Consider the following 12,740-nt stretch of genomic DNA (forward strand, 5'->3'; position numbering starts at 1 on the left):
TTGTGGTTTGGACTTTGGTTTGTGCGGTTTCTGGGCCTCTGCCTTCACTACTTACGGTTCTTGGATCTTTTCTTATGGACTTGTTTATAGCTGCAGGAATTTCTGGCAAGTACTGGTTGTGTACTACATGTGACAACAATCTCCTGTATTCTCCATATGTCTGGACTATGGGGTAGGGTTGCAAGATGGAAGCCTTTTCTTACACAGAAAAACATCCAGGCCCAGCTCAAATTTGCAAAACAATACAGCAAGTGTCCCAAAAGCATGTGGGAAAATGTGTTAGGGTCTGATCAGACAAAGGTTGAACTTTTTGGCCACAATTCCATAAGGTATGTTTGGTGGAAAAACAACACTTCACATCACCAAAAGAAAACCATCCCCAGGGTAAAGCATGGTGGTGGCAGTATCATGCTTTGGGGTTGCCTTTCTTCAGCTGGAACTGGGCCTTTAGTCAAGGTGGAGAGAATTATAAACAGTTCCAAATACCAGTCACTTTCGGCCCAAAACCTTCAGGTGTCTGCTAGAGAAAGCTGAAGATGAAGATGAATTTCACCTTTCAACACGAAAATGACCCCAAGCATACATTCAAATAAACAAAAGAATGGCTTCACCAGAAGAAAATTAAAGTTTTGGAATGGCCCAGCCAGAGTCTAGACCTAAATCCAATAGAAAATCTGTGGGGTGATGTGAAGAGGGCTGTGCACAACATATCCCCTCACAATCTGACAGATTTGGAGCACTTTTGCAAGGAAAAGTGGGCAAATATTGCCAAGTCAAGATGTGCCATGCTGATAGACTCCTACCCAAGACGACTGAACGCTGTAATTAAATCAAAAGGTGCTTCAGCAAAGTATTAGTTTAAGGGTGTGCACACATATGCAACCAGCTTATTGTACGTTTTTTTATTTTTTTATATTTTTCCCCTAACAGATTTGTTTGTTTTTCAGTTGAATTGTACAGGTTATACGTCACATTAAAGGTGGGAAAAGATTTGAAATGATTTATTGTTGTCTCATTTTTTATATCACAAAAACCTGGCATTTTAACAGGGGTGTGTGCACTTTTTATATCCACTGTATATCTATCTGAACACACGCACATATACATATATCTGTCATCTATCTAAGCTATCTATATATAGATAAATGAAGGAACCATATATCATATGAAATAAAAATACATATCTAAATCAAAGTAAAGTAGACATAATAATGTTTAAATAAACACTGGTACCCTCATCATCCCTTTTAAAGCGTTAATTTAAATGTGTTCTCCTATAGCACCAGTGCTTATATTTAATGTCAAAAAATCCTTAAAACTAAAATAATTAAATTTGTAATTCAAACTTCACATTCAGCAAAAAATCTACAAAATGAATTTTAGTATAAAAGCATGCAAGTAATTTGAAACAGTAAAATATACACACACACACACACACACACACACACACACACACACACACACACACACACACACACACACACACACACACACACACACACATCAAATATGAATAATATTTAAGTTGAACCCACATTAGGTGAATGCCCAAGGTTTGTTTACAAGGTAGGGGCCAGCATAAAATCCATTTTAGAGAAGGGTATCTTTATTAAGAAGACAGAATACATGAAAACTGCAAAATGTGGGGCATGTAAACAATGTCATACCATATTTCAGGGAGACAGTGTGAAATTGGATAATTACAAACACACTAGAATTAAATTCTATGGGGGCAACTGTACAACTAAAATGGTGGTGTATATTGCCATCTGTAGAACATGTTCAGGATTCTATATAGGTAAGACTCAAAGGAGTTTAAATAAACGTATATATTCTCACCTTTATAGCATCAGAAGGAAGGATGAAAAAAATGCTTTGTATAAACATATTAAACAACATGGTGACAAACATTATTTTAATTTTGGTATAGTGGACATTGTGCACACCAATAACAGAGGAGGTGACTTTAATAATTTATTATTATATAAAGAATTTTGGTGGCAAATATACACGGATGCTTCGACTATACCAGGTTTAAATGACACTGTATCTGTCAAACCACTACTGGCCTTAAAATGAACTATTTATAAGGTACATTGTTATATGTTTTTCAAACATGTTTTGATATGATCTAGATGTAAATGCCTTTGTTAACATTTTTTCAGTTTTTTAGCTTGTTCATTTTATCAATATATATCATATGTAACATTGATTTTAGAAATAATACGAATATTATTTAAGATTTTATGAACAGAGAACAATGGTTATAGGATGTGTGTATAGCTTTAAAATTTCAAATTGAATTTTGGCGCCAAAAAAGTTATTTAAACAACTGTGATGCAAGCTATGGTGTTCTGAGGAAGCTTGTTGTATTCAAGTGAAAGCGCTTAACCATTCTTTGTTTGTTGGCATTACAATAAACTTTTATTCACTTCTACCTGGTTTCATTGAAGGTGTTGTGGACTGTTATGAGCATTGAATATAGCAATAACCCACGCCTGGGTGTGGGTAATGCGGGATTTAACCACGGTTGGCGTGGTTTGGTCCCGAGGCCGCCCGGGACCAAACAAAGACAACCGTGGTTAAATCCATTACCCACACCCAGAAGTGGTTATTATATATAATGACATTATTTAAGAAAAGAAATAATTACTTTTCTTAAATAATGGCATTGTATAATGCCTCTTTGCTGCCCTTCCGCAGCTGTCTGGTATTCCGTGGCAGTTCTGATGTACTGCGCGTACTCGCAGTACATCAGAGCTGTGGGCAAAAGCAAAGGAGAACGCAATATCTCCATTGCTTTTTACTGTTTCGCTATGTTAAATGGGTTTAACATAGCGAGACAGCTTTAAAATAAGCAACGGAGATCTCCGTTACTTATTTTAAAGCTGTCTCGCTATGTTAAACCCATTTAATATAGCGAGACAATTTTAAAAGCAACGGAGATCGCAAGATCTCCATTGCTTTTTACACACTGTGTCGCTATGTTAAAGGAGTTTAACATAGCGAGACAGCTTTAAAAAAAGCAACGGAGATCTGCGTTGCTTTTTAAACCTGTCGCTATGTTAAACTCTTTTAACATAGCGAGACAGTGTTTTATACTAACGGAAAAAGTCCGGGCGACCGGACCTTTTTCCGTTAGTATATTGAGGGATTTACAACGGGCACGCTGGTTGGGCTGGCCAATCAGCGTGCACGTTTTAGAGGAAGAATTGTATAATAGAGGTGAATTTCCAAGACACAGAGACAAAATTTTGCACACAGTGCATTTGCTGTTTTTTCTTTTCTAGTTGAACTTTTAAGTTGAACAAGATAATTTGCTTTAAAGTTGTTCAACATGTAAAACTCTAGAATAAATAATATTAGTCACAAAAACAAAAAGTTTTGTGTGTGTGCCACATTTCCTGACAAATAAACGTGAATACATTTTGAAAAGATGAATGATAGAGTGTCAGTATGAGCACAGACATTTTATTCTTTCAGTTATCTACAAAATGAGTGTTGTTTGCATTCACATAAACTGTTAAGCTTTCTGTCAGTGGCCATATGAAAAAAACTGCATGGTTTAAATAAATAAATGTGCCTAAGTTTGAAACAATAGTAAAAACCATGCTAATATTTAGTACAGAATTGTTCAGTTTCCAAATTTCTGCAAAATGCAGGACATTTCATTTTACTGTGACCTTTCACAGTTTTTCCCCAGGGATTTCAAGAAAAGAATTATGTATTTCCACTATATCTACTCTGACTGCTTATTGTCTTAAAAGATAAAAAAATATATAACCCAAAAGAAAGAAGTTAGGTAAATAACAGAACGTTCAAGATTTGCTTTAATTAATTTGACAGGGATATTGTAGTCTTATATATTTATCTATTAAATAATTTGTTCAACATTTCTGTCGTACAAATAAAACTCATATCCAGCCCCTGGGCTCCACATATTCTAAACATAAGCTATATGTCAAGATAATGTAGCTTTTGAATGCTGTAATTACTATTTTCTAAAATTCCACCGGGGACGAAAGTACTGAAGTATATTATTAAAAAATTTTCTTCACCCACAATTTATATTTAATTCATTTCTGCAGTTAGCTGTCAGTCTTTACAATTCTTTAAATTAACAAGAAAGAAGCTCCATGACCATTATGTTCCACTGAGGAGTTATCCTGATTCCCTGCTATAATTAATAAGGTGACATCATATTCCTGGATTGTGACTTCAGGTATAAGAAAGAGCCATAAAAGCTGGTGTCATTGAATAGGGGGTCTGTTTGATTAAGACTGTAGTCAGTATAAAAAGAAAGAAGCCAATGAGAATATGAACAGTATTTTGAGAGGAATTTCGGCATTTTGCTTTGACAACATTTATCCTTAACATTGATAAATGATTACATTCACTTTCATATTCTAAACACTTTCGTTTTAAATTCTAGGTTGGAGGAAAATTATGAAATTGCTGAAGGAGTATGTATCCCTCGGAGTGCTTTGTATATGCATTACCTGGATTTCTGTGAGAAGAATGACACACAACCTGTTAATGCTGCAAGCTTTGGAAAGGTAAGCTTTTATTTGGCTTTAAAAATACTCCATGCTATGACGTTTGGCACAAAGCATTGCTAGAGTGTTCCGTGTTACCATGTCTGAGACATATTTTGAGAAGTGGGCTTGAGTCTTCTTCACATTGAGAATTATCTTTAGAGTCATTTCCAGGTTGGGCTATCCTACAACAGTGGATAACAAATTTCTTGGAATGTCAGGGAGTAGTGATGGACCTGTGGGAGGAATTAGGATTTAAGAAGAAAGCAGTAGACGAAAAAGCCTATTTTCAAGATTATGCTCTTTTTGGTGAAAATCTGTACATTTATATAAAATATTGTCACCTTCTCTATCTGCCCACTAAATTAACATGTTACCATACAAGGAACAGAAATCCCAGCACAAAAGGAAAGTGTTGTGTTCTGCATAAGGAAAAGTAGGAAGGTGTGTGCTAGCAAATGTGTGACATTTGAACAGGAAGATGGCTGCCATTTTTTGTTTGCTATGTTTGAGGAAGCTTTCACTTTCTTTCAGGGATATGTATCAGCCTTGCCTATGACTCATCATCTGTAATAAAGATCATTTAGGTCAACATCCAGTAGTTTTTCATCAAGAACTGTATTTATAAAGGTTTCAAATTGGGTTACATTACTCAGGCAGTGCCTTAACAGGTAGCACTCACCATTGATGCTGGGAATATCAGACAGCTATGGGTTCTATTCTCACACTAGCTACTCGGTTCAGGTTCCTAATGCTGAAGTCCAAGGTAATGGAGGACACTGCTCTCCAGAGGAGCTGTCCTTCAGATGAGACATTAAACAGTGCCCCCCCTCCCCCTGCCTGACACAGTGGGTGCTCAGGTGAAGCTGAATTATAAACAGGCCATTTTCACCTTCAAAGTCTCTAAACCATCTGAACCTAGTATATTTTAATTCAAGGATTTCAACCATACTAATATCATCAAATACTATGAAAAGTTTCATACCCGCACTGCTCTCCAGAGGAGCTGTCCTTCAGATGAGACATTAAACAGTGCCCCCCTCCCCCCGACTGACACAGTGGGTGCTCAGGTGAAGCTGAATTATAAACAGGCCATTTTCACCTTCAAAGTCTCTAAACCCTCTGAACCTAGTATATTTTAATTCAAGGATTTCAGCCATACTAATATCATCAAATACTATGAAAAGTTTCGTACCCGCGGTGGTGGTGCTGCGGTAACATTGTCACCTCACAGTAAGATGCTGTTCGGTTTGATTCCCAGCTAGAGCATCTTCTGCCTGGAGACATGCGTGAATGGGCGTACCTTCGTTGAAGGTTGTGCATCAGGCCTGACAAGCCAGTACGTAAAAATCAACTGCCAATCATTAGCGCACCAGAGTTCCGCTGTGGCGTCCCCTAACCGGGAAAAGCCGAAAGACACAAACACAAACTATGAAATGTTTCAAAATCCAGTCATACCAGTATATCCCCAGACATTGCCACAGCAGGTAGCTTTAGAAATGAGTTCTAAGTTACTTAGATGGATGTACAGTACTGGTAGTTCCAATTAGATATAAATGTTATGGGACCAAACCACCCTGGCATCCATCAACATAAATAAACTTAACAATACAAGAAAAAAATCCTGAAAGGGTCATATCAGAAATATTACTCAAAACTTGAAAGATAATATAGGTCTTCTAAAGCAGGCCATGAACTTAGATTAGCATTTGAAGCTAAGGACAATTACAAATCCTCCCTTAGCTATGTTAGGTTACTAGGAAATAGCATTCATTATTGCTCTGAACTTATTCAAAATGGCACAACCTACTCTGACCAACAGGCATTGCCAACACACTGGCAAATAAATTCTGTACAAATTTTATTCTGGAAATGGTCATCCATAGTCCACATATTCCTGAATCACTTACCTTCCCCCATCAACACTAAAGAACATGTTCTAAGGTACTTTCCAAGCCCAAAAATACTTCTTACACAAGACCACATAATATACTGGACTGTTTAATAAATCATAAGAAACTAGCCAGGCAGAGCCAGTGCTTGAACTGTTTAACCACAGGGTTTGTCCCTGATGTTTGGCACACAGCAGTAATGATGCTGCTCCACAAAGGAAGCCCTGCCTCTGACCCTGGGAATTATAGGCCCATCAGCCTTGTGAGTTTCATCTGGAACATGTTATAACTGAACTGATAAGCTACGATATCAAAAATCTCATCAGCCTAGACTTGAATCAATTTAGCTTTGTCAAGGGTGGATCATTTCTAAATGAATTTGGTTAGCTTCTTTGACAGGGTGACACAGGTTGTCAACAAGAGTCCTGCTGTTCACATGAATAATCTTGACCTAGTCCAAGGCATTTGACACCATCCCCCATATAAACATGGTTAGTAAACTTAGCATTTTAAAATCCCTATATGGTAAGATGGATGGTCTGGTGCCTTAAACTGTAGTAGAATTTCAATAGATATGGAATTGTTTTTTTTCTGCTGGAGGATTTGTGCTTCACTGCTTTTACAGTGTTAATATTCCAGCTTTGCTCCTACAGTTTTATATTCTACTTATGATTTACCTGCTTAAAGTTGCATTCTAGTACCTTGTGTTCCCCTATTCTTTGTGTCTGCCCCATCTCCCACTGAGACATTAAGCTAAAGTTTCTGAAAGAGATCTAATATTTACTTTATTTGACTGGACCCCTCTCTAGCCAGCCTGCTTCTTCCATAAAATTTTCCCCAACCACCTCACCCCTTTTCTGTAGTAGTTTTGTAAGGATGTGTGCCTAGCCTCCACCCCTTATGGTAAGCTGATTTCTAAAGTCCCTCCCTCCCCTCTTTCATCTGTTGTATAAGTTTATTTAAGTATTCTTCCCACACGTTGTTTTCCATAGATCCATAATACTGAGTGTCCACCAGCAAACTAGTATTGCCCTTGACTAAACTTCCATTATATATTACCTTCTGCTCCTTTTCGCAGAGCTCAGAAAAGCTTAGCATCACAGCCTGTGTTCAAAGTGTTTTACTTGTATCCAGTGCCATCCAGGCAGAGCTAAGTACTTTTGATTGCTAAATCACACTTGCTTAACCTATTTTGAGTGATCACCAGTATTTTCTGCTTTTATTTGTGGATTTCACTGTATGTTTGTAAAAAAAGTATGCTCTTCCTCTTGCTGTTACTGCTGTAAGACTGTCTTGAAATCACATTCAGCATGGGATTTTTCGCTAGTTGCTTAATTGGTTTGTGGTAGCATTACACTTGTGGGTCTCTTGTTCTGTGTTTTTATATTTGGAGGACTGGGTTTACTTGTCTTGCAGCAGGAGGTGTTTGCTTGGTCTGTCTGAGTTGAGAAACATGCAGAAGGGCTCATAGTGTAGTTGTTTTATTAGCCAGAGGGCTCATTAGTATGTTTTCTGTGTTTTCTGTGCTGCTATAAATTTGATGCATCTGCACAGAGGTGCTCACTGTGCAGCAACAGTTAACAGTGCTCTGTACAGGCTCAAACACCAAGAAAGGAAATTTTCCTTATAGAATGGGTCATAAAATGATACCCTGTAAAGCAGTAAATATAGAGCAAATACCTTGCTCTCCAATAAGCTTAGAGAAGCTAGTTGGGCGTTGAGTGGTGATACCTATAGATTTAGTAGAATTCAGTATTGTGTAAACATAAAAGTTAGTAGAATTTAGTACTGTTTAGCATGATGTGCCCCAATAAAGCACTCTGATTAGTCTGCACAAGCAAAGCATCTTTAATGCCTTCTCACTCCAATGTATCTCCCCCCTGTAGCTCAACGATTAAAGGCCTGGACAGCATGGATATTTAGTTTCCTAACTTATCTGTAGTCAGCTTGGCAGATATGGGCATCTTGAAACAATGCAGCAATTGTCTAATGTGTACCAATAACCATTTAATCCTTAAAGAAGCAGACACAGTATGTAAGAGGTGTACTTACCCAATGACACAGGAAGCTAACTCTTGCATACAAGCGCACATCAGGTTGCTGAAGCCACACACACACACAACAGCCACCTCACATAGTACACAATGTACACACAGACTACCATATGCTGAGGCACTTTAAGAGCAATCTTCCTAAACATAGCAAGCTTAAAGACACTCAGAAAAAACATGCAAAACAACACATACTGTCACTCTCAGTGGAGCCTCAAAACACTAAGCCCCTAAAGGAAGCAAACACACTTGCCAGGACTATCTTCATAGGAGACTCCATTGTAACATATACTAATTCTCCTCTAACCAGGCTAAACAAGGAGAGGATAACTAGTAACAATGAGAAAATCAAGACTACTGGTTCAGACCCAAAAGTACTTTATTCTGTAGCGCCTCGGTACAAAACCTTCCAGGAGTTAGAAAATTCAGCTAAAAATGTGCTACCTTTTATAGAAAAAACACAAACTCAATCAATCAATAATACAGTCAAACAATTAAATAAAATATTTCCAATGAACCTCTCCATTCAGTTCCATAGGGACCAAAGTATCATATTTAAGAATAAAGACAGACTTTTTGTATAACAGTTTTTCTTTCAAAAGAATTTCATCATCAAAGAAGAAGATAACTGTTAGTTGCTTATCTGGATCAAATCTGTCAGATCATGCATGCACTCAAGTTATTACACCACAGGTGCCAATATGATTCCATCATAGTCCATGTAGGTGTAAATGACTGGAGATGTACCTCCCTGGACTATACGAAGAGCAATATTATGGAGCTTTCAGACTATGTGTCTCAGACTGGTATGAAACTAGCACTGAGAAGCATATTACCATCACCAAGAATGATGCACAATATGAGCAAAAATGATTGATTTCAACAATTGGCTGTCTTCCTGGTGTCATTCTAAGAGGATCCCATTTTTGTCAGCTTTGGAGGATATGGTTAACAGACCATGCTACTTTGCCAAGGATTGTCTGTACATCTGCCTTCTAGGCTTTCAAATACTGACTATAACTTTATCCACCCCCTCTCCCAGTGCCTTTTTTTAGGCAATACCAAATTGACAAACCTATCAACGTAGCAAAATCAACTCAAATGAACCTCATGGTGTTACTGCTTAATGCTACAAGCCTAAACAAAAAACTCCACCCCATCCAAGCCTTCCTCACACTTGAGAATACAATCATCTATGCTGTTATTGAGACATGGGTTAAAGTGTTAGAGAGTACCCTAGCAGTGCAAGGTTTCAGTGCCTTCCACACTTTTAAATTAGTAGTTGCACAGACAAAAGCTAAAGGTGGAGTTGTCTCTATATACATCAATAATAAGCACTCCTCATTGGCATCTTCTTCTTGGATGTCATAACCAATGTCAAAGGCTTCTGGCTAACAAAGTTCACAGATTATTAAATTCCAACAAGATGAGAGCACCCTTCAGGAAGGTCTAACACAGACAAGCTCTTGGTGTCAAAGCCATGGCTTAAAACTCAATACCAAGAAATATATTATTGTACCTTTTAGGAAGTCAGCCACCTCAGGTAACTACACCATCAATAAAAGTTGATTTGCTAGTCAAAGATCTAGGAACTCAACTAGACAGCAACCTAGCCTTCAACCAACAACAACAACTTAAAAGTAAGGGCATGGCATCTATGTCCAGAGAGGTCATTGTACCACTGTACTTGACCTTCATCATACCCACTACAGGGTAAAATGCCCCTTTGGTATGTACCTGAACAGGCATATGCAGCAACTGGGAACATCCACAAAAGTTCCTTACAGAAAGTATATAGGCAGTAACCACAATGTCCTATGCTGATCACCTGAAAGCCCTGTCTCTGTATTCGGTATCATACAAACTTCTGGGAGGTGATCTTTGGTTGTTTTAAAAGGCACCCCTGGACTCTGTTTTGATGAACCTTTTGCAATTCTGCAAAACAAACAGCATCAGAACTACTAGATTTAAAGACCTAAATTTAGCTTGTGACATAAATAGAACATTTTGGAGACACATGTTTCCCAGAGAATTCCCATTGTCATCCGTATGAAGCATAGTTCTTCCCTAACCCAATGGATGGGTAATCAGAAATTCACTCCTGGTCTGGCATCTGTGTCTCTGATAGACAGAGATAGTCAGTAAAATACCCCCTATATAAATCAAATATGTGGGTCACATTTGGGTTACATGGCTAGGCTTATAAGGGGTCTAGTGGTCGTTAGCTTAGTATACACCTGTGAACCTATGAACCCACTTAGGGTGGGTGACAAGTACCTTAGCAGTAAGTATGAAGGAGACCAATGGTATCCCAAAGAGTTCAGTAATGGCACCCCCTTTGTTTGGCATTTACTTTTCTGATCTCCAAACAATGAACCAAGACATCTGGCTAACTAAATCTACTGGTGATTGCAAACTGGGAGTCATTGTCAAGTCCTCCTGTAATGCCCGAATCCTTTAAATTTAGTGTACCAAAAATTAGCAGAAAAATTAAATGCAAAAAAATGAGTAATTTTGTCATATTTGTTAGACAATACATTCTTCCAGCATATGCAGTAAGCAATACCAGACAATACAAGACAATGCCCAAATCCTTCAGCAATAATATGCATTCAAAAATACCTAGTGTACCAAAAATTAGCAGAAAAATTAGATGCAAAAATTGCAATTTTGTCATATTTGTTAGACAATGCATTCTTCCAGTATATGCAGTAAACAATACCAGACAATACTAGACAATGCCCTACTTCAAAATGAAAATGTTGTTAGGGACCTTTGAACAGGAGTTGAGAATACCCTCGCTGTCATTCATCATGTGAAGACAGTGGCCAGGAAATCCTTTTGCTTTGTGTATAATAGCTAAGGGAATATCACCCACATCTAAAGAGATCATTGTTCTGTTATACAAACATCAATTGCACCAATTATTGGATATAATGCCCTCTTAGGAATATACCTCACTAGACATGTCAAATCATCTAGAAAGACCCCAGAGATTCCTAAGAAAGATCAGCAGTCTAAAATCCATATGCTAGCAAGAAAAATTGGAAGCACTGTTCCTTTATTCGATATCTTATAGACTGCTGAGGGAGAGCAGTATATGTGGTATTTTACTTGTTTGTACCACAACATCAACCCAGTTAACTCATGCATTCCTTGTGAGGTGAAAGTTGAAATATTTGTTCCTGATCCTGATCCTAGTTCCCATTCATTCTGTAATCCAGATTGAAGCTTATCAGCCCATTTCTTCACCATAAAGTCAGAGTCAGAAGTGGAGGCAGCTTGTAATTCTAATGGAGATAGTCCCTACATAACAGCCCCTCCTCAGCTGTGATTGTAACTTTTGCTAGAGCCTTCAAGGGAGGACACATGCATGCTACCACACATATAGATCTTTAGCAATATTAGAAAATCTGCTCTGCAGGCATGGGGTCCAAATGGAGAGATGAAAGGGGTCTGAATGGAGAGATGAAAAGTCATCAAGCAAAATAGAGTAGTAGTGCTGAAATTGAATTCATCCTCAAGTCTTGGTGAGTACCTTCACAAGGTGGACCCTGTTTTTACAAAATCTCACCAAGGTGACACTGATATACATAGATTGTATTTATATAGCACATATCATGGACAGAAGTCGGTTAAAAACTAAAAAACATAGCTGGGTGCACAAGACCCAGGATAAAAAAGTGCCCAATCCTGGTAGGCGCACTGGTGCCAGAACTGGAAAAGACAATAGTATAGAATCCTCAAAATACGGAAACATTCCTACAATGGGGCCAAGCCCAGGTGGAGGATAGCCCCCCCCCCCGTTGTAGAAGGAAAAAGCAGTCCACAGAAATCACAAAAACTGATAGGCCAAAGAAGAGCCATAAAGATGAGAAAGTGGACTATTGAGGATAAGAAAGAAATTATGTACTGAACACAAACGACCAACTGAAGCCAAGAAACCAAAAAATGTAGACCACAGCAGAAGGAAGGTAAATGAAAATCCAGTAGATGAAATTCAACGAACAAATTTATTGGATAAAAACCACAAAGTAACAAATCCCTCAATTTATGTATTGTTACAATTATGCAAAAAGCCCAGAATTTCCAAACACAAGATATACAAAATGATTAAGAGAGAAATTAGAGGAAAGAAAAATACTTCCGCAAGAAAAACTGTCAGAAGCTTCAAATGAAAATTTGTGTTCATTGATACAACAGATTTGTGAAAAACAGTATATATATCAAGAAACCTTGACCTGTTTGGAAAAAGAAACATC

General features: G+C 37.8%; 1 protein-coding gene across 2 annotated transcripts in view; it reads left to right on the plus strand.

Moving 5' to 3' along the window:
- RFX4 (regulatory factor X4) overlaps positions 1-12,740 on the plus strand; it is a 690,122-nt gene that overhangs the window by 282,201 nt on the left and 395,181 nt on the right. For both annotated transcript variants that reach the window (XM_044088142.1, XM_044088143.1), the window contains exon 4: positions 4,433-4,556. In XM_044088142.1, the coding sequence (XP_043944077.1) occupies positions 4,433-4,556 (124 nt within the window). The remainder of the gene's footprint in view (positions 1-4,432; positions 4,557-12,740) is intronic.

Source organism: Protopterus annectens, chromosome 11.part0, assembly GCF_019279795.1.
Source record: "Protopterus annectens isolate FY-2018-M chromosome 11.part0, PAN1.0, whole genome shotgun sequence".
In the NCBI taxonomy this organism is placed as follows: Eukaryota; Metazoa; Chordata; order Ceratodontiformes; family Protopteridae; genus Protopterus; species Protopterus annectens.